Source organism: Corvus moneduloides, chromosome Z (genome assembly GCF_009650955.1).
Source record: "Corvus moneduloides isolate bCorMon1 chromosome Z, bCorMon1.pri, whole genome shotgun sequence".
In the NCBI taxonomy this organism is placed as follows: domain Eukaryota; kingdom Metazoa; phylum Chordata; class Aves; order Passeriformes; family Corvidae; genus Corvus; species Corvus moneduloides.
Genome location: NC_045511.1, coordinates 24,575,698 through 24,598,739, shown reverse-complemented (window position 1 = coordinate 24,598,739; position 23,042 = coordinate 24,575,698). Strand labels below are relative to the sequence as shown.

Here is a 23,042-nt window from a genome sequence, read left to right as displayed (position 1 = left end):
ACCTCCTTGTCACAGGCAGGATCACCTCCCACTATACCAGGTTGCTCAAAGCCCCATCCAACCTGAACTTCCAGGGATAGGGCATCCACCACTCCCCTGGGGAACCTGTTCCAGTGTCTGACCACCCTCACAGTAAAGAATTTCTTCCTGATACCTAATTTAAACCTATCCTCTTTCAGCTTAAAACCATTCCCCCTTGTCCTATCACTACACACCCTTGTAAAACTTCCTCTCATTTTCTTGTGGGGCCTTTACATACTGGAAGGTGCTACAAAACATCCCAGACTTTTCTTCTCCAAACTGAACAACCCCAACTCTCACATCCTTTCCACATAAGAGAGATGTTACAGCTCTCTGGTCAGTTCCGTGGCCCTTCTCTGGACCTGCCCCAGGAGGTTCATGTCTTATGCTGGAGGCCTCCAGCATGTTATGGTCCCTCAAGCAGTCGTGACACCACAAAGCTTGGTGTCATTAGCCAACCTGCTGCTGGTGCACCTGATCCCACTGTCTGTGTCCCTGACAAAGATACTGGCCCTAGTGCAGACCCCCGAGGAGCACCACTCATCACTCCTCTCCACCCGGACTCCTGGTCATTGGCCACAACTCTTTAAGCAGGACCATTCAGTCAACTCCTTATCTACTGAGTGGTCGACCTGTCAAATCCAGGTCTCTCCACTGTAGTCAAGGGTGTGCCTGGAAGCATCAAATGCTTTGCACAAGTCCAGTTAGATGACATTCCCTTATCCACCCATCGTAGGAGGCCACCAAATATGTCAAGTATGATTTGCCCTTAGTAAAGCTGTGCTTGTTGTCTCCAGTTATCTCCTTATTTTCCATGTGTCTTAGCGTAGCTTCCAGGAGGATCTGCTCCATGAATTGCAGAGCACAGAGATGAGACTGACTGGCCTGTCGTTCCCTGGGTTTTCCTTTTTCTTTTTTAATCTTTAGAAATGACAGTTCTAAGTTTCCCCATTTCCAGTCACTGGAAACTTCACTGGACTGCCATGACTTCTGAAATATGATAGATAGCAGCTTAGCCATTTCCTCCACCAACTCCCTCAGGACTCACAAATGATGATCAGGTCCTGTGATCCTGTGCACCTTCAGGTTCCTTGGATGTTCCCAAACCTGATCTTCTCCTGCAGTGGGTGGGTTTTCATTTTCCCAGTCCCTGCCTTTACCTCCTGTGACTCGGACAGTGTATGTAGCTGGAGCACTTGCTGGTGAAGACCAAGGCAAAATATTCATAGAGTACTTCAGCCTTCTATGTGTCCTGGGTAACCACACCTCCCGTTTCCTTCCAGAGAGGGACAACATTTTCCCTAATCTTTCTTTAATTCACCACAGTACCTATAGAAACTTTTCTTCTTGTCCTTTATGCTGCTGGCCAGATTTAATTCGATCAGGGCTTTAGCTTTCCTAACATGATCCCTGGCTCTTCAGACATTCTCTCTGTATTACTCCCAGGCCACCAGCTCTTGTTTCCACTCTCTGTAGTCTTCCTTCTTTTGTTTGTCAACAAGTTCTTTGCTCATCCACACAGGCCTCCTGGCATTTCTGCCTGACTTCTCTTTGTTGGGATGCATCACTCCTAAGCTTGGAAGACGTGATCTTTGAATATTAGCCAGTTCTCTTGGGCCCCTCTTCTCTCCAGGGCTTTATTCCATGGCACTCTACCAAGCAGGTTCCTGAAGAGGCCCAAGTCTACTCTCCTGAGGTCCAGGGTAGTGAGCTTGCTGTGTGCCTTCCTCACTGGCCTGAGGATCTTGTACTCCTCATTTCATGATTACTGCAGCCCAGGCTGCCCTTGAACTTCATGTGCCCCATCAGCCTCTCCTTGTTGGTGAGAACAAGGGAAGTTAAGAAACAAATTTTATTTAAGGACTTGTGTCCAAGGTGACATTCATATCCTCCTGTACTGCTGGAAAGTACAATCCACTCTTGTCTTTTTAGTAGTTTCATGAGAAGCTACTGGTAAATTCAGCACTTATTTGATGATCTATAGGCCTGGGGAGCTTTACACATTTGGTGATCCCAGGGAATATGGCCTTGAAAAGGTTCTCCACAGGTACAGAGGTCTGCCACAAAGGTTAAGGACCACAGCCTAAGAGAAAATATGCTCTGTGGAGATTTAAGGTCCCTTAAAAAACAAGGTGTATCTGACAGAGAATGTAATTGTTCCGTTTCACTTCTGTCATGGAAATACCTCGTACCTGTAGGAGATCCTGGACAATGCAGTTTTCCTTATGTCCATTCCTGAATACTTGCAGCAGTAGAACTTTTCCTTACACTAAAAAAATTAGGTTCCCTTTCAAGCCACAGATAAATCTTTATGGAAGGACAAAAGGAAATCAAATGAAACATTTACTTAAGTTACAGAGCAGTAAAAGCTGTCATAATTCAAATATTCATGCAAATGTAATATTTCACTGCATCAACATAATTTTAAACAGCTTGATTTCAGCATTCAGACAGTGTGTGCTGACGTCAAAACATCCTTACATTATTATGCATTGTTTCACCTTAAAAAATGTATCTGTTTTTTGCCATTTGTGACAGCCTCTGTAAGGGATATCAGAGACTACTGGAACCTTCATGTATTTCCATGCCAGATTTATCACACAGAAAAACCTAGCATGTTAAATTTATGCATGGAAAAAAAAATATCTAAAAGAGCATTAAGCATTCTTACAGTGAAGATTTATGAATGGGGATTGACTTTCATGTGACTATTCCTGTGTGCTGAGCCTAGGTAATTATTAATGCTGCCATTGTCAACTTGAGACCTGGCAGGATAGAGTCCAGTGTTTTCACATTCATAAATTTACAAGAGAGGTGTTGTTTCTTTCAAGAACATATTGACCCAAGATTAACTGTATAACTGCCCTCATAACTTACCTTACATGGCTCTTTCAGGACATGCCTGCAGAAGGGGAAGAGGAGTATTCAGAACAGAAATGTGGTTTATTTTTTTAGTAGAGCACTTGGAGAACTGCACCAAGGTTTCTGCCAGTTGTGCAGTAGACAGAGATATATCCATTGGCTTTGAGAGAAGCTCCAGGCTGGGGCCAGAACAAGCAGTTCAGATGCCTTGTGTCTCTGTACAATACTTGACGAGATTTCCTTAACCTTACTCTGTTTGGATGAGATTATTTCTCTGAGAGTTTCTTGGATACAAGAAAGGTGTTCAAGCTTTTAAAATTTTTTTGGATGAAGAGTCACTTCTTACACTCCCCTGAACAAGATTTATATGGAACATGAGCCCAGGGTTTCCCTTTCTTCTTTTTTTTTTCATTACAAAAAGCCATGCCTGAATTTTTTGGGGTTTTATTCCTTCCCATTTTCTTCTCTTTTCCTTTCACCCTCTTTACCTACCTCCCCCCACAGCAGACAGGAAAAAAAAAAAGATGTGCAAGAATGACAGAAAGAGAATTTTTATCATTCCTTTACTTTCTTTCCTGAATAATCCTCATGAGGACCCTGCAGCATGCACTGTCACAAACTGACACAGACACTAAGAGCATACAAGTGCAACCCTGTCGTACTGTCCTTTAACCTGACAGGTTGCAACCATGGATTTCATGCTTCCATGCAATCTAGTGCTTCGCTACAGGCAGGTGATTGATTTGGTCAGAGGAACCAGTCACCATATGACAGTAATGGACTCCTAAATATTATGTGTACTGAATAATGTGTAATTACAGTGTCAAGCACTGACAATTATTCATCTGAAGTAAGAGGGTACGTGCATCATCTCTAGTGACTGCAGTAAAAAAAGTAATGTGTTATTTCTAATCTTTCTCTGTGTCTCTGTTAGCTATGCTTAAATACATCATGTGCCAATTTTCAAGGGAAGACTTGAGAAACTGCCATTTCTGGTCAGTTTTCCTACAAACAGCAAAATACTTTCTTCTAACCACATAACAAAGGAAAGGGGTGAGGTGATTAGCAGGTATTACACTGTTGTGAACTGGCCAGTACTTTTGTTTCTGAGAAGAATGAAAAAGCAGAGGAACATTTAATCTGTGTTATTGCAGATCAAGCAACAGATGTAAATATTAAGATATGGAAATATCTTATCTAAATTCTAAGAAAGCTTGAAATACCTACTGTTGGAGCTACCCAAGATGTTTCAGAAGGACAAAGAATTAAGATGCTGTGTTTAATTTTTCATTCTTGAGAATGATTAAAAACTACATAGAAATTAAGGTCTGATGAACAACACCTACCTCTACCCCTTATTTCCTGGAGAGTTATTTTTATAACTGAGTTTTTTTAAGTCCAGTTTATCAGTGACCCATGAAAGGATGCATTCAAAATTTGCTTCAATAGTTCTAAGAAAAAAATTTTTTTTTTTCATTTTATTCTTTTAGGTTGATATGCAAGTTGCACTTAAAACACTACCTAAACCGAGTATCAGTTCTCTTGTAAACACAGGCATTAAACAGGAATTTAGTACATAAAAGCACTTGTATCTGTGATCTTCTGCATGACACATCTGTTTGCTTTCGTATTATTTCTCTACATCTAATTACACCTGAAGAAGTCTTTGCCAAACACTTTTTTTAAAATAGCTGAATGGAAAATGCTGGATATGGACGGTGTTGAATGCAGCCTGTTTAAAGATTTTTTGTATTCTTTTTCCTTACATATATATTTTACTCTTATCTCCAGCTCTACAAGAGTCACCGTGAGGATAAGTACACAGGAGACAATTCCCAGTCAGGTTAGAATACTATAATTTACCTCTACATTCTGCCGTGCTGGAAGTTGTGCTGGGGGTTCTCTGCTGGTATGAATTGTCTCTTCCTTCTGTCCAGCTAGTGGTCAGAGCTGATGGCCAATGACAGATGCCAGCTGCTTCTGATGTAACACCATGAATTGGACTTAAAATCATCAATAACTGAGTCTCCTGTGCAGACCTCTTGCTGTGCATTTGAAGTTAAGAGGCATTGTTCTTTGTTGTATTAAAACACTGTGTTTGATCCCATGGCTGGTGTACCTTGGCACCTCTTTGTGTTTGAAATGTGGAATGTGCTGATTTGTGCCAGCACACCTGCCACAGTGTTTCCAAGTTTAGGACCTGTCAGCAGGCCGTTGGTTTGGCCCCAGCACAGGCTAAGACAGTTGTCTGAGGTGTCCAGGCCCGAGCAACTCAGTTCCAGTCAGCGCTGAGTTGCTGCAGCATGTCTGCAACCCTTGTCTTGTGTCTCAGGTGGGTTTGCTTACCCACAGACAGCACACTCCAGCCCTCTTTGAGTTCTGCAGAGAGCTTTTGACTAGAAGTGTGGCGCATAAAGGAATAATCCTTTCCTCCAGTGCTGTGTAGTGTTTGGAATAACACTTTTCCCTAAGGAAGGAGGCACTTAAGGCCAATTTTAAGCTTCTGAATCTACTGGTCTCAGCCAGACTGATGTCTTATTATGAGTGAAAAGGTTCTCATGCCTTGTTGCCTTCTGGCACCTGAGGCCTCTCCTGCTATGAAAGGTGAGACAATGTTGCTGTGCAACTTCAAGCAGCTTCTGGTTTTCACATGGGAGGAAGATATAACATACTAAGAGCATGCAATGTGACTGCTTGACATCCCCTGCTGTTTCAAGTAGCCTAAGAATACCTACAAACATCTGAGAGCTTTGTGATGCCAAATAACAGTGGGCAGGGGGAAGAAGAGACCATATGCAATTGGCTGCCCTCATTCCCTTTGCTGCCACCAGAACTGATCCACAGTTTGCTCCTGTAGAGCAGAACATCACAGAACCATTTGCTCCTGTAACCCTGTAATAAAACCAGACTTTCTTCTCACTGTTTATTTCCTGAAAACAGGAAGGTGAAGAAGCCCATAAATTAAGCAGGACACTTGTTACTACTTAACACATTGACATTAGTTTACTAATGTTTTACATTTGTTCATTGTTGTGACAGATTTCAGCAACACTGGGAAGCCTCATACTAGGCACCACATTGATGAGTACAGTGCAGTAAAGTAGGCAACCTCAGAGCATGTCATGTAGGTTACCCTTCCCTGCAGTCCATGGCTGTGATCCAAGAATAAATTTCCAGAGCCATGGGCATATACCAATGTGATGAGCACAGAAAAGTAATCCATGTGTAACATGCTGTTTGAGGTGGTGTGATTTGTAACAAATCTGGATGATTAGATTTGATGCTCACCAGGCAAAGAAAAAATTTTTACCTAGGCATTTAAATATTTACAAATGAAATTGTAGTATGGCAGAGAGTAGCTTTTATGCACCTGTGACTCTCTGGGGGGCATAGGCAAAGTTTCTGACTTGCTAGGTGGTATTTAACACAAGGAGAGTTGTTTGTCAGCTACAGCCACTCACAGCTCTGTCTATGTATAAATGCTTGGTCCCACTCAAGTGCCTTACGATAAACTCATCCAAATGCAAGAATGGGGTTTGTAAGAGGAGTACTATAAAATAAATAAATAAATAAAATTATTTAACATGCATTAGTTACGCCTTGCTCTTAGGCGTCAACAGAGGAAAATGCTTCCAGTTTTTCCAGTTCAGACTACAACACAGAAGACCCAAGCTGTCCTATAAATCTGTGGTAGAAAAAGGGAATTAAGACAGAAACTACAGAAACTATTTCAGTAACTTTTAAGATGGATGAACTTTTAATTCTAGAGAATTGTATATATAAAGGCACAAAGTTAATTTCTGGGCATAGAGCAGCGGCAGGGGATACACATCATAAAGTCACCCCAGGACAACATTTTATTTTGCTAAAGACAGGCTGCATACATCCTGTCTTGTGGTATAATCATGAAAATTGGTCTTTATGTTAAGAATATCGCAGTTATGATACTTCTGATTCTTCAAATGGTTTTATCTGCTTTTGATCCTTGCTAGGGTCTCTGATCCTTGGGTGGCATTTTAGATACTCTGGGAATAGGTACGATAGAGACTCTTGAAAAGAGGTAAACAGATGCATGGTTGCTGTTTTTAAACATAAGGGAGAGTACAGAATTTAATATACTGGAGAAAAATGAAATTTTACCTGATTTTTTTTTTTTTTAGGCTCTTTCCTGGCATTTCATCCAGCTTTTGAATTGGACTGCATGTGATTAATTTCCCTTGCTTTAGCAAACAGCAGTTTCAAGAATAACAGCTTGTTGCATGGCTAACTTTCACAAGAAATAAATTTATTTTTTTATCATTCTCAGCAGGTTGGATTTTCCTTAAACACAGGGTACAAATAATTATTGCAAATAAAAGCAAAAGCTGTCTGAGTCTGAATTATGCTTTGGCTTGAAATGTGTAGACTGAGATGAGATTTTTCTCATTTGGCTGAGGTTTTAGGCAGTTAAACTCAGCCTTGTTCAGTGGTCAAAGGAGAGCAAAAAGAACTCACACAAGGAGTTCAGCCCACCTGCCTGAGACATCTCTCCTGAAGCAGGATATCTGATAACCTTAGACGATGACAGCCTGCAAGACTGCTGCTTTTAGGGAGCTAAAGTTAGGTGAAGCAAGTCTCTGTTACATAAGGCATCTTGACTTGCAAAACACCTTTCCAGGTGACTTCAGACAAGTTGCTTTAAAATGATAGGCACTGAGTTCCTTGTGCTAGTGTGCAGAAATTACAGTATTTCCCCCATGTATGTGATATTGTTAAGAGCACTTAATTAAATTTTCATCATTTTAGATGGAGATTTTGTAGAGGTTTTTCTTGATGCATTTTTAAAGCTTTTGTTTTGTACTTACAGAATCCGGTTCTTACAAGTGCAAGAACAGAAGGAAAAACTCAGTTGATGTTAAGTCAATAACATCTCAAAGTAGTGATGGTAAGAAAGCAAGCTGCCAAGAAATATTGTATTATATGTATGTGCAATACTATATATTAATATATATTTATAAATAAATAAAGAACAAACTTTGCTTGGGCAATGAAACTGCAGACCAAAAGAATAACCAGACAGATTCACAGCTGATTAAACAGAGATTACTTCATTTTTTTATAACTGCTGTAAAATTTCTTCGTTTTGATTTGAAAAGCAGTGCCCCAGCATGAGTAGCAGCATTGCTATACAATGCATGGCAATGCTGACTGCCTCCATAGGGAGGAGCAGTGACTGTGCCAAGGGATGGGAGCAGCTTGCTAGAAGTGTGTGGTGAAGTGTTAGTGCCACCTCTCTTAGAAAGCTGCAGCTTATGCTCCTGAACACGAACTTTTGGTTTTTTAATGTTTAACACGAAGGAATATATTGCTGCTAGCTACTGGAGAGCAGTACTTCTACTAATCCCACTTGTGACTGCTTACTAGTGAGACAGTGGTGGCAGAGATTTCTTTCTGCCCCTATATGTTGTGAGAGAAGCACTGCTTAGGGGGAGCAAAATGGTTTTCATTAGAGCAGCTGTACCCTCAAGATGAGGGACACACACAGACTTACAGGAGGAGCCATGTCTGACACAGATCTATTGCAATCAAAGGGCATGAAGTGTAAGTACAGCTCCATTCTGAAGTGAAGGATGGATGGATGGATAATCTGACATCAAAAGTGAAGGGTGGCTGCCAAAGAGGCAGACAACAGTGCAAGAAATGAAACAATGAAGTAAGAACTTGCAGGAGGAGAGATACAGGAGAAATGGGATACAAGACTCTTATTTCATTGTGCTGTTCCCCGGCCTTCCACACTCTCCAAATGCTGTCATCTGATTTACACTCTGTGGCTCTCTTTAATGGCAGCTCCAAGTTTACAGACCCGACGGTACTCTTCAATGGCACGGATTCACTCTATGACAATAGAAGCTCCTATCACAAAGGTGAGTCCTGAGCAGACTTTTCCACAAACTCCAGTCTGGAGTTGCACTCATATGTCATTTCTGAACAGAGAAGAAGAGGTTTCCTGTACTTTGTATTTAACAGAATAATATAAGTAATTTTTTTTTTAATACCACTTTCTATATCTCATCATGGCATTCCAAATGCTAGTCATAACAAAGAATATTAAGGAGGGGAGAAGGGTGCCCTTGCTAGATGCATGGCTTCTGGCAGGAAGGGGACACTGCTCTGTTGGGTCATGTATGAGTAGGAGAATGTTCTTCCAGTCTCACCTTTGCTCTCACTATTGATATTTATAAGATACCGGACAGAGGAGGGAGCACCTGCACCATCTTCTGTCTTTCCCACTTTCTGCAGTCTTTTCTTCACTATCTGTTTTATACAAACTCTGCTGTCACAAACCAGCTGCACAGCCACTTGTAACACATGAGGGTGTCTGGTATCTTCCACTTTCAAACCATTTTTTCCTTTCTCCCCATTTTTTCTTCTATCATCAAGCTCTTACTTCCCAGAACCTCTGTGACTCTAAGAGCAACTGGGTCTTTTCCTTTTCCTTATCCTCGGCTGTACCCACAAGGGAGGCTTGTAGTGGCTGTGTAGCTTCATCTGGCTCCTGGAGGAGACAGCAATGGAACTTTCTCCCTGTCAGTTTTGGCAGAGCCAGGAGCAGTCACTGCTGCATTCCCAGATCGTCACTGAGGCACAGTGTGGGTTTCAAACAGCCATCCTCTTCTCCCACAGCCCAGCTCTTTCTGCTCTCTGCCCTTCATTTCTACATGGAGAAAACTAAGGCTTTACATCCAATATCAGGATATCTGAGTCACATCCAAGAGTTGTTTGTTTGGGTTTTCCTCTAGGGATTGAATAATTGCTTCAGAGCAGACCTGGACATGCTGAAGGACTGGGACATTGCTAGTTTTTGGTCCACCCACCTGCAACAATTTCAGATACTTCACACCGTTCTGCTTTCACTTCTCGGGAGTTTGCCAGTTAAAAATAGCAGATGGATTCCAGGAAATCCGAGCACAAATCTACATTTTCAGAGTTGTACTTCAAGGGTTGTAGGGAACTACACTGCATTTCCTAAATGAGAATTAGCATAATCAAGCCAAGAATAAAAATTTTGTAATAAGAAAAAAAGTGCCATTCACTTTTCTTTGCCTGCCTCCTTAATCTGCTTTCAGGTTATTAACATAATTAATGCTGCCCAAGAAAACAGCCCTATCACAGTAGCAGAGGCCTTGGACAGAGTTCTGGAAATCCTGCGGACAACAGAACTTTATTCCCCTCAGCTAGGTACCAAAGATGAAGATCCTCACACAAGTGATCTTGTTGGAGGTCTGATGAATGTGAGTAAAATTAGTAAAGACGAAATTGCTGCTACCATTGTCCTACATCACAGTTCAGTGCTCTGCTGTGCTAAAATTTCCCAAGCAATGGGAAGGGGACTCATAATTCATCACCATTTCAGTTAAGTATTTTGGCCTCTTTGCTAGCAGTAGGCACTAGGATGTAGATGGCCACATCTCAGTCTACTGGGTGCATTCCTCTTCACATACAAGTGAATGAGGTTGCCATTAGAAACTACATCCAGTCTCTGGATTTGTCTCAGAAGATACTGAAGGAGATACTTTTTAGAAACTCTAGAAGCTTATATGGGATTAGAGGGATTGCTCTATAGGTGGTCCATTGTATCAGTGAAGTTGCTTTAATCAGGTTCTGATTTTGGTCCTGTAACAGCAGCAAGATAGAGACTATCTAAATTTTGTCATGAATTTACTCATTTTTTAATAGACACTGAGCTAATCCCTGCCAAATAATATAAAGAAAATTTTAAATAAATTATAGTGGCCAATTTGAATGATGAAGTCCTGCAGGTGCCAATGAGAGGATCAAGGAGGGCAATATACTGTGTATTTAATATCTTTTCTGGAGATCCCATACCAGTGTTCCCGGGATCCTCACATATTTATTCTGAAAGACCCTAAAACAAGGATTATGCTATACTGCTGCAATAAGAGCAGTGCTTTTAGTACCTGGGAATAGTGGCTGAAGTGCATGTAGTGTTCTTGCAACTAGTGATACAAAAAACGTAAGATAAACTTGCTTTCTTTTTCAGGATGGCTTGAGAAGACTGTCAGGAAATGAGTATGTGTTTTCTAAGAGTAAGCCACCATTTTAAACTTCCCTTTGCACGTGTGACTTCTTTTGTCGATACTGCTAACATACAGCTTCAGGCTTATTTGCAGTGGGATATATGTCTCTGTAAATGGTTGTCTAAATGACTGCAGCACAAGTGCTAGACTGCCTCCATTTTGGTGTTGAAGCAGGCTCAAATAATTAAATTAATGTATTTCAAAATGTTAGCAAAAAACCAAACTGTCACTCAAAGAAATGTTCACTGATCTTTTTGGTTTATGTTCGAATGTTCTGTAATAAACCTTTATATTATAGGCATTTACAGACTTTTTCATGTCAGGAAAAAGAGTTGTTTTTCTCAAAGAGAGTTGTTTTCTAAACGGAATTCTGAAGAGGGGCTGTGGTAGTGTAGGGGGAATAACCTGGAAATGTGTTAATTCCCAAATTCCATTTCAACAGATATGAACCTGAGCCATACTCACCTTCCAGTGCCGAACACCATCAGTGATGTTCCACCCTGTATTGCACAGCTCCTAGATAATGAGGAAAGCTGGGACTTCAATATTTTTGAGTTGGAGGCTGTTACAAATAAAAGGTACTGGACTCCTTTCCCTGGGTGCCCAGACAAAGTTTGTTGAGGAGCTGTAGCTCTGGAAAAACTGAAGCACGACACAGCAAATCTGTGAGAGCCGTCTTGCTTGACTCACATCCACTCTGTCCAGCTGACACTGTTCAACATAGTCTGATGTTGCTATGTGCTGGATGCCCTCCAGATGGCCCTTTCTCCTGCTCATGTGCAAATGGTCATGCTGGCAAAAGCAAACCTCTCCCCTTCCTCACCTAAATCATCCTACAGTTTGGGAAGATCTAAAGCAACTATGGCTTTTGATTATAGGGATAAAAAAATGGGATGGAGGATAAACCAGTGATAGGATCAAAAGACTGGGATTTTAAAGTTTATAATGAAAACAGACATCAGTAGCCTTGAGGTCATGCAGACCGCAAAAATAAGCACATCATCCAGAGAGAAAAGTGGTTTTCATTCCAAGATGCAAAGAATCAAACAAGCTACCCGTTCTTTTGTACTCTCTTAGCACAAAATGGCCACTTTCGAAATTTGCATTTGTCCGGTTTTAACCTGCAGATGTTGGGGTTTGGTTATGCCCTTCTCAGCTCAGAGGCTTTGTAGGTCATCTTGCAGGAGTGAAAAATGTGACTGATGGACCCTCTCACAGGCAACACAGAGTAAAAGACAACCCAGAGTGGATTTGGATACAAGAATCAAAAAGATTAGAGGCTTTACTCTGTTTACTGTTTCACACATGGGCTTCCCAGCATTGTGCAAACACACAGACACAGCACTTGACAATTGACATTTGACCTTTTTTTTGCTTAGGGCTTTTTAGCCTTTGGGATGTGCCCATGTCATGTTCAAAGTCTGCTTTTTCTCCTCAGGAAAAAGATAAATGAAATTTTGTTTATTTGACAGATACTAAACACAAAAAATTGGGCTTTTAAGATTTTTTTTCTGAAGCCACACGAATTGTTGAAACTCTAATGGAACTGCATCATTTCTACAAAACGTATTAAAATAATGTCTGAAAGGATGGTAGATGCAATAATTTGTAACCTTGGCCAGACTTTTTAGAGATTATAGATATGCAATTTAAAAATGTTTAGCATTCCCCCTTTTTAAGGTCTTGGTTTCTTTGTTGAATATATCGCTTTTAGAACATCTCAAGTTCCTATTTTACAGCACTGCTTTTTTCTTCTATTGTTTTTCAGGCCATTAGTGTATTTGGGCTTAAAAGTTTTTGCCCGGTTTGGGGTCTCAGAGTTTTTAAACTGTTCAGAAGCAACACTACGGGCATGGCTGCAGGTCATTGAAGCCAACTACCATTCCTCCAACTCATACCACAACTCCACACATGCGGCAGATGTCCTGCATGCTACCGCCTTCTTTCTTGGGAAGGAGAGAGTTAAGGTAGAACCATCACCTAGGAGTTCTCTGGGCTAGGATTTCAACGTGTTTGCCATTTTATGTGTGTCATTCAGAAGTCAGATGTTTAAATAATGGTCCTGGCTTCATAAACTCTCTCTGTCTTTGAAGTCTTCCTGTGATGAAAGCAAGCTCACACTGTTTCTCTAAAGTCTGTTTATAAAAATTTACATTTTTAAGTAGCAATGATGGGGGTGGGGAGGGAACCTGGTTCTTTTCTGTCTCTTGATAACTGGCTGTATGTAACACTTCTTAATAACGCTTCACAAAAGCTTTGGAGAGGGAGATGTGAGCTATTCTCCCTGGTACTCAGCAACAGAGCATGTGGGAAAGGTTCAAAGCTGTGCCAGGGGAGGTTCAGACTGAACATTAGGAAACATTTCTTTACTGAGTGGTTAAATACTGGAACAGTAATTCCCAGAGAGGTGGTTGATGCCCCAAGCCTGTCAGTGTTTAAGGAGCATTTGGACAATGCCCATAATAAAACATAGAGGGTGTGTAGCAGCAGAGTCCATACAGATGCGTTCAGGCAAGCATATAAAGTGCAAGGAAACCATTAGGTGATCTATCCATTAAAGAATGCTATGCAAAGATATTGCTTGGGTGACAGCAATGTAAAAAGCTTCATTAATGAAAGCATATTTGGGTAAGGGTAAGAGTGGGAGTTTTGTGGTAGGTAATCTGTGGGCACAGGGAATGGAAAATGATTGCAGGGAGGTAGAATCCCTGCTTAAGTTTACATTTGTGTAATTGCGGGTACCTGGAAGTAATCAGAAAATATTTACTGTAATTTTTGTGCCACATTCTAATTTTTCTCTCTTCCTGTAGGGAAGTCTGGACCATTTAGATGAGGTAGCTGCATTAATAGCTGCCACCATTCATGATGTAGACCATCCTGGACGGACCAACTCTTTCCTGTGCAATGCAGGCAGTGAACTAGCTGTCCTTTACAATGATACAGCTGTATTAGAGAGCCATCACACAGCACTGGCGTTTCAGCTTACAACAAAAGACAGCAAATACAACATTTTCAAGAACATTGATAGGTGTGTCTGCTGGAGAAGGGGAGTGTGCTTGTGTGGATTGCTTGTTTGGAAGTTTTAGTTTGGGGCAAATTGAGAGCCTATCTTCTAAACAAGAATACACAGTTTAAATACACATATTAATATTTAACCTCTTGCAGAATCCTATGTTCCATGATTTATAAAAAGGCTTTCATTTCCCCCTTACCCTCCCTGTCTTCCAACTTGTAATTATTGGAAGCTTAGATAGATGTTTAATAATCTTTTATGGATTACATTAGGATTTCAGGAGTACTTTGCACAGGTACGTATATTTTTATGATTTAACTATTGTATTACGTCCAGAAGCACACACTGGCTGATCTGCTGTTCCACACAGGGTCTGCCTGCTGTCACCACGGAGTCCAGTTTTGGTCCCATTAACAGCCCCAAGGCCCACTGCCTTTTCATTGAAGGAGCCTGGGCATTACTTTTCTGGGTTGTGTTTTCCACCCCAGCAGCTAGATGCTGCATGTTATGTCTGCACAAGGTCCTATGCACCCCAGCACTACTGCATTCACATGGAATGGAAAGGGTGATGGCAGAGGACATAAAGCTCTGGGAGAGCTGGAAGCTCCCTGTGGTTGGCTGGGCATGCAAGTAGCCCAGAAGTTCCCACTGCATGACCCTTACTTTCGTAGGGACAAGGTGAGAGAGAAAGAGGTCTGAAAGGGAAAGGGCCTGACCCCAAAGAGGTAACTGATTTGTTTACTTCCCACAACACTGCTGTTTTTGAAAAACCTGAGATGTGCACTCCAAGCTAACATACTAACATACAGTGCAATGGACGCATTGGTGCCATTCCTGGAGAAGTTATCTTAGTCTTAAAGCATTATGAAACTGAGTTGTTTTTGTTGACCTCACAGGACTGATTTTCATTAGCTAAAAATAACAGAGCAGGGGGAACTCAGAGAGGCATCTTGTCCATTCCTCCATCCCCAGACTGTTCCTAACTCTGAAGGTGCCAGCTTGTGGCTGAGCCCCGGAGCAGTGTTTTGCAGCGCTGTCTGGGCAGGGATGAGGAAAGGGCAGAGCTCTGTCTGGCAAGCTTGTGAGCAAGAACTATTTTTCTTTCCTAGAAATCGCTACCGGACATTGCGACAGGCCATTATTGACATGGTTTTGGCAACAGAGATGACGAAGCACTTTGAGCATGTGAACAAATTTGTGAACAGTATCAACAAGCCGGTGGCATCTGAGGAGACCAGCCCACAAGTAAGTGCTTGCTTCACGCCTTGACACATTTCAGTGAAGTTCTTCCAAGACAACCTTAAGTATCATTTTCATTCACCTTGCATAAATTTGCATTGTGGTAATGCCACAATTACACAAATGGATTTGTGGCCTCACATATCAAAGTGTGAAAAAATACTCTTCTTTTCTTTTCTGCTCTTAGTTCATTTAAACACTTCATTTTATAAGCCTTGTGTTCAAAACCATCTTGTATTCAGGAAATGTACGGGTGGATGTTGTTTTACATGGAAAATTCTGTGCACGGAGCCAGGTTGGCACCTGTGCCTATGGTCCTGTCTTCAAACAGTGGGATTTGTCTGAGCCTAGGACTGTAATTGAGGAACCTCCTTGACAGTTTTGTGTCTGTGTAATCTGGAGCCTTCAAGTCCTGAGGAATAACTTCCTGAGAGCTTTCCACTCCTGACTGTATTAAGAGATGTCCAAGCCTTTTTGTGTAACAGTTATACACCCTAATGTTCCACCACCAGCCAAGGTTTATTTATAAGCTGCCTCTGAGTTTCCCATCCCCTCTTACCTGCTCTTGCCACCTCTTGAGGCTGAGCACTCAGGGCCTGACCAGGTTCTTCAGGGCAGTGTTACCTGAGGAAAGACTATCTTAACCCACCTTAGTGAAAATAATGCTTTGTTGGAAACATGCAAAAAAAAAAAATCAGACAAAATTGAAGGTCAGCAATACTAAACCCAAATAGAAGTAGCTTCTGTTACCTATCCATAACTGGACTTTGTACTGTAGACTGTCATGGGTGCCGTTTACAACTTTAAAGACAACATTCTGTCAGCTGAAATTACCTGCTTCTAGGGACTGCTGAGCTCCACTCTTCCAACAGTCTGAGCTGGAAATCACAAACACTGCTGAACTCATGTCACAATAAAAATCGAGGACAGAACCACTTGCACTACAGACTTCTTGTTTTCCTTCAGTATTAGGTTGTTCTGTTCTTTACTGTTAGCAGTGGCTCTTTCTGGTTTGGATCTTGAACAGCACTTAAGGTACAGGGTTAATTAGAAAGCTCTTTGATGGGCTACCCATGCTGAAAAAGGATTAACTGCTAAACATAAAGTTAGAAGATTAATGCCTGAATTGGCAAAAGTCACTGCAAAGTATTTCCCCATAAACCACAAAGACATTAATTTAGCTGTGGTGGCGAAAAGTACTTATGTTCAGTTTTTGACTCAAGAGTTGAATTTAGCAGTGAAGGGAGGCCAAAACCACACAATATATTATTTTGAGAATAGCATTAATGCCATGTGAGCAGAGGTGGAGGCCTTTCATTACTCCGTAATACACCTGTGCCTTTCTGAACTGTTCAAGACCCAGAATATGATGCCACAGCAGGCCCGGAACAACTACCTTGTCACCTCCACCTGGTCTCCAGAGCAGTCAGTAAGAAGTTTGGTTTTTTACTGTCTAGGAAGCCAAGAATGTCTGTAGTCGGTCTGTCGCTCCTGTGATTTCCTACTGTTAATCTCATAGATTATGTAAAATTTCACCCTCACCGGGAACTAAAGTCAAAGATTATTCCAGGCTGAGGGTTCAAAATCTGGCACAAAGAAAGCAGTTCTACTCAAAACCATGCTGGAACTGAATGTCAGCGACCGGCTTTTCAGTGTGTAAAAGAAACTGTTGTGCAAGTCAGTTTAGCCCCCTGTGCCTGTCTCAGTTTTTTCACTTAGGAATAAAAATCTAACTCCGGAAATTCCCCTAAGTGAAGTAGTCGCCTACCATCACCATCCCTGCATTTAAACATTTAGAAGTGAGGAGTGTTTATGAGCTTGAAGTCAGTGAATGCATCCCCTGTCATGGCCTCTTCCAAGCGGGCAAGGCTGGGATGCAGAGAAGGTAACATCTTACCTGATGAAGAGCCTGTGGCTCTTTATTTCACTAACTTTGATATTAATTTTGAGAATCTTCACAATTATAATATGTATTTGGGTTATCATTAGTTACTTAGCAAAGCTCCAGCTCTCAGACATCACTTTCTTCTCCAAGGTCCTGGTGTTCTGCATGAAACTGTAAGGCAGCAGACTGGGTGCCTGCTTAGTGCCTAAGTGCAGTAGAGCTGATAATGATGCCCTCACTCCTGCTAGCAGGGGATGCTGCCACTGGCCCCTGTAACCAACTCTCCTTTACAGAGCGACGGCAGCGACAGTGAAGGTACAGCCAACATAAAGAATTTTCCAGACAACCAGACACTGATCAAGCGCATGATGATTAAATGTGCAGATGTAGCAAATCCATGTCGCCCCCTAGAGCTATGTATCGAATGGGCAGGCAGGATTTCAGAGGAGTACTTTGCACAGGTACGTGTATCTTTATGATTTAACTATTGTATTATATCCAGAAGTGCACACTGGTTGATCTTCTTTTCCACACAGGATCTGCCTGGTGTCACCACAGAGTCCAGACGTATGTTTTTTGTTCACAGTCAGAACTGGCCCCTCAATTTCATGCAGAAAAATTCACTCCAAGCAGTTAGCTAGTTTGCTTACCGTGAAGCTCATTGTACAGAATGGTGGAAAGGAGGTTTTACACTTTCTTCATCTGACCAAAATTATTTCATTAGTCCTACTCAATTTAACTGGCTGAAATTCAAGACAGTCAGCACTCTAGCTTCTTGTCCCAGTACCTTCCCTGAAGATTCATGCCTCAGCTGAACTATTAGGATGGCCCTTTCTCTTCTAAGATGGCATGTGAACTACTATCATTGTAGGCAGAAGTAGTGCAGGCATGTGGGCAATTTAAATACTTATCACACATGGGATGTCTCCAGACAGAATTGTAAGCTCGGCTTTCTTTCTCCAGATTCAGTTTTTCTGACAGAAGTGCAACCAGCTTCCTGAAACACTCTTTTAGCTCTTCAATTAACAACTGACAAAATCATAGCTTTTATTTGCCAGTAATGGTGCGGAAGCAAAAGCTATGAGTGGAGAGAAAGAAGTGGGCATGCCTACCCTTCAAATTCAGATCACACATGTGATAGTTACTACTGAAAGAAAATTGTAGCTACTACCTGAGACAGGTCTGAATTTCATTTTCATCACAGTAAATAAATTCTGTCATGTCCTAAAAAAGATCAAGAATTGCTTATGTCGTATCTCCCTAGCAGTCAAGGTATCACAAACTAGTTTCAAATTGCCCAAATTAAGCACTAGCCTACTTGCAGCAATGTGAGGTGCAGAGAACTGTTCTGCTGTTCATTCACCTCTGCTAATTTTGGAGACTGCTCTGTTGCCAATTCATGTATTAAGTACTGCCTGTACTACTTAAAAGGGGATGTTATTTGGAATTATATTCTAAGAAATTGCTGAGGTGATCTGATCCTCCACCATACCGAGTACAACAAAACCAGGCCTTTTCCAGTTGGGGACACAGAGTTAAAGGGCATACTTTTACTTCCATTCATCTTATAACCTGATACAAGCAGAGGCAGCAGCACCAGCAACAACCTCTTCTTACTTAAAAGAGAAATGGTTTGAAACACCCACTACAGATGTGGAAAAATGAGAGATCAAACCTGTTCTCTGCTGAAGGACTCTGCAACCCCATTTTCCATCTTTTTAGCTGGTGTACCCTAATCACTAGATCATAGCATTCTGTCTTGTTGGAGCTAAGTGCAAGTACTTACTTTTTACTGCAGTAAAAAAGAGTACTTGTGAAAGGGAAGAGATGCTGATTTCAGTCCCTGTTCCAGACAAAATAACATGCATGAAACTAAGGCAGTTCACCTCAGAGGTTCTAAGGCTTGTCTCAAATCTCCTATTGCAATTCATCTAATGCCCTGACCTCTGCTACTCCAGCATGAAAGTCAGCAAAGCTCTAGTTGCTAACTGGAGTTTTATCTTCTTAGACTGATGAAGAGAAGAGACAGGGTCTGCCTGTTGTAATGCCAGTATTTGACAGAAACACCTGCAGCATCCCCAAGTCTCAGATTTCCTTCATTGATTATTTTATAACAGATATGTTCGATGCATGGGATGGTAAGTACAGTTTTTTTCTTCCTTGCTCTGAAACAGAGATTCCTACAGACCAAAATGACCAATCTCAAGCTGCCCTTGTGTCCACTTTTTTCAGAGGCAGTATCCACATATAAGCAGCACAGCACAGGACACTGTGCAATCATGACACTGAAGCCTGTTTCACTGCCTGCTATGAAGTTGAGCACTTACCAGGCAATCTATGTAGAGAAGGAGTAATGGCTTAAAACAAAGAGCTTTTTTCATCTATGTATTTTTTTTCCTTTAGCAGTGTATTTCTTCTGAGCAGCACCGTGGCTGCATGTTAGCATAATTTAATGAAGTCACCATGCATTTGGAAAGGGATTTTCTTGAAAGAGAAACACACCAAAAAGAATCTTTCCCCTTCTAGTATTACTTTAAGGAGTTGGAAGACAAAAGAGAGTAGAATGCCAATTTCAGATTAGGCTGGGCTGTTCTTCTGCCCATTCTATATACATGGTAAAACTCTCTTTCCTGTTCTTTCAGCATTTGCACATCTGCCTGTTTTGATGCAACATTTGGCTAATAACTACAAACACTGGAAAACACTGGATGATTTGAAGTGCAAGAGTCTCAGGCTCCCACCAGAAAACAACAACTAACACTAAGTCAAGAAAACCAGACCTCCTGCTCTACCAGTTTCACTGTGAATCATTTACAGAGACTCTTGGCTACAAAGGGGATTAACGTTGCCTTTCCAGTGAAATTAAGACTGCGTGACAAGAAGGAAATATTTTACTCATTTTTACACTTCTATGAATTCTACAGAAAAATGTTTTTAGAGGCTGTATAAACCACAGATGACTAAGTGCTCTTTGGAAATAATATTTTGTGGCAGAAAATGTACTTCTGAAACTAGTTTCTAATACTGAATATACACTTGTTGAATCTTGTAGTTGATACAACTGTATTCACTAACACTTCACACAACTGTTTCTCAGAGAGAGGGGTAATCTAGTCACCAGTAGAGTAAGAATAGCCTGACAAATAAGCATAGAAACATCCCACGTATTTATCATAAATTTGTTCCAATTCTATCAATGTTCTTCAGCTCTCTGAACCATACTTCTAAAGAGAACATGCACAGCAAAACAAGTAAGCCTCAAACTGGATACATAAAAAACCCAAACACGACACCTTTTAAAACAACCTTCTTACTACAGAGACTCTCTCAGAGCACCACCTGCTCTTTCTTTTCCATATAAAATCTTGGTAGGAGTCAATGTTCTCTAAAATTGATCATATAAAAAAAGAAAATAAGCATGTTCTGTATAGTTAGTGCCATCCACATGGTTCTCTGCCATCTTCCAGATGTTATCACACACATTTTCATCAAATTTTACACAAAAAACTATTGTGGCACTTGATCACCACCCTTTTTTATAAAAATGGTGTTTGTACACATGGTCATCAGTTTTATTACACTGATCTAAATTTTATGGTAAGTTCATTTATTGTGCAACTTCTAGGATGAACCTATCACTTTTTAAAAAAAAGTTTCCAGGCTATAATTTATAAAAGCATTATAATTTGTACTGCTTTATCCTCCTAATAAAATGCTGGTTGGTTTTGTGATGTAGAAAGTACTTCAAAATATGTAAATCAGTTGGAAATCAAACATAGTTCTTCATTAGTTCTAAGATACGAAATTTATGCTAAGGCTTTCAAAGTACAAATGCATATTTTTGTACATCTCATTTTAATCACATGCAGAACATGAGTTTAAATTTTAGATTATTCTCAGAGTATTCAGTAAATAAATACTAGCAGAACTGCTGATTTTTAACACTGTGCACTCTAGGCTGCAAGCAAGACTCTCAAAGCTGTGGCTGCAGTTAAAGAAGCAGTCCACCTACCCTGTGCTGTATCAAAAATCAAACTGGGTAAAGGAAAAGGGGGAAAAAAATAAAGCAAACAGCATAGATGCTACGGAAGAATCGTGACAATGCTGTTTACTGCAGGTAGCTTACATATGTGCCAACCTTTTTTGTATGTTTTGTACCAAGTTCTGAAACAAAAGGCAACATTCATAAAATGTATGTGCAGAAAAATGTATAGAAGCTATATTTTTGTTAGAATTGTAACAGATCCTTACTTTTGTCATAGCCAAGGCAGGTTGCTGTGTATTAAAATGCCGCATTGTGTATATTTGAAGAATGGTGTTTCTGGTGAAGCATGGTTATTCATTCTTTCCTATTATCTATGGCAACATTTTTCAGTGGATTTTTATTCAGAGAACTTGAACCTCTGCTTTTTAATACTGTATACTGTTTGCTTTTACTATTTCTTTATTTAGAACTAGTGCTCTTGGTGGTTGTACCTTAACCATTCTGATAACTGAACACTGACTGCAGCTTGCATTAGAGAAAAGAATTTCCCAAGATTTAAGCTTTGTTAATTTAATTTGTTAGATACAGCAACATTGTAAGACCACATCCATGTAAAACAATTCATAATTTCTGTCACACTTCTGTCACACAGAACAAAATGTCAACAGTGGAAGGCATCAAAAAAATAAAGTTCAACTTGTGAACCAGAACTGAGGCCAAGGCATTAATACAGAATCAACATATTTGTTGCAAGATCTTGTGATTCCTCCTAGAGTTAGACAAAGAAAAAAAAAAAAAAAGTAGTGTGGAATAGGTCCTCTTTAACAGCAAAATAAATCAGCACAGATTAATCATCATCTGCCACTTGTGTCAGATCTCCTAGACCAGTCCAGTTTACTAAGAGCTGCTTGTTTCATGCTGTTGTCAGTGCGCAGATGTAAAATAGCCACCTCAGAGCTGTAAAAGTATTAAGAGTAAGTCTGATAAAGATATTTACTTCCACGGTGTGAAGATACGAAATTCAGTGTTGCTGTAAGGTGGAAAAAAATTTAGAAGGACACCAGTTAGATGTAAAAAGTCTCATCTGGTTACCATAATTCTGCTCTCTGCATCTCCCAACAGCAAGTAACAAACTCTTATTTAACAAAGGAGTGGGATATATACCTATGTTCTGTGTTACACTCAAAGTTCATTTGTAAAACAAAGAACTCAGTATTTTCAAGTCAACCATCTTTAAAGATGAGACCCTTGGGAGATTGGAGTGTATCTGAGAACAGTGGTACTTCTGTTAAGTAGAAATATTTATACATGCATGTAGGACTATTTAAAGCTGAATTACATCCCTGTAAAATGCACAGCGAGTTTTGTGACTAGAACTGTTCAGTTAAATAGGTCTGTTTCTCTACCAGGTATTCACTTAAAAGCAGTCACATAAAAAGGAAATAGTTGTTCTCACACTATAAGAGAAGAGATAATAAAAATATGATCTTCCTTCTCTCTAGTTATGACTGATTATAGCAGTAGGCTCTCCAAAAAACCTAAGTTTTATAAGCTTTCACTGTAAAGGTTTCGTAACAATGTGTAAACACAAGCATTATATACAACCAAGAAAAAAAGATCCAAAGAGAGGTTTTATCTCCCCAGCTCCTCCTGGGTAAGCCAAAAATGCAACATCTGCTGATGAAGGCAAGCTGAAGCAACGTAGACTTAACATGCTTTCCTCTCTCAAGTTTAATACCATATACCCAAAGGCATGTTATCCTCAGCTGTAATCCAAATGCCTTTCCTACACTGGTCAACAGAATAGCCAGCCTTGGCAAAGAAAATGCAGCTCAAGCTTTAACACTGATTTAACCTTCCTGAATTGAAAGGAGAGGGTAATTTAACAATTCCTCCATCTGTTTTGTGGTTTTGAAATATGTTATTTTGAGCTCTATACTCAAGTAAGATTAGCTGTAC

At 40.6% G+C, this 23,042-nt stretch overlaps 1 protein-coding gene across 2 annotated transcripts in view; it reads left to right on the top strand.

Annotated features, from left to right (window-relative positions):
- The window catches only part of PDE8B (phosphodiesterase 8B), a 73,504-nt gene extending 51,621 nt beyond the window's left edge, over positions 1–21,883 (top strand). For both annotated transcript variants that reach the window (XM_032097503.1, XM_032097502.1), the window contains exons 11-22: positions 4,675–4,726; positions 7,730–7,807; positions 8,710–8,786; positions 9,990–10,154; positions 10,925–10,970; positions 11,404–11,539; positions 12,730–12,928; positions 13,772–13,989; positions 15,084–15,219; positions 17,392–17,559; positions 19,107–19,236; positions 19,741–21,883. In XM_032097503.1, the coding sequence (XP_031953394.1) occupies positions 4,675–4,726; positions 7,730–7,807; positions 8,710–8,786; positions 9,990–10,154; positions 10,925–10,970; positions 11,404–11,539; positions 12,730–12,928; positions 13,772–13,989; positions 15,084–15,219; positions 17,392–17,559; positions 19,107–19,236; positions 19,741–19,856 (1,521 nt within the window). In that variant the 3' untranslated portion in view covers positions 19,857–21,883. The remainder of the gene's footprint in view (positions 1–4,674; positions 4,727–7,729; positions 7,808–8,709; positions 8,787–9,989; positions 10,155–10,924; positions 10,971–11,403; positions 11,540–12,729; positions 12,929–13,771; positions 13,990–15,083; positions 15,220–17,391; positions 17,560–19,106; positions 19,237–19,740) is intronic.
- The last annotated feature ends 1,159 nt before the right edge of the window (positions 21,884–23,042 follow it).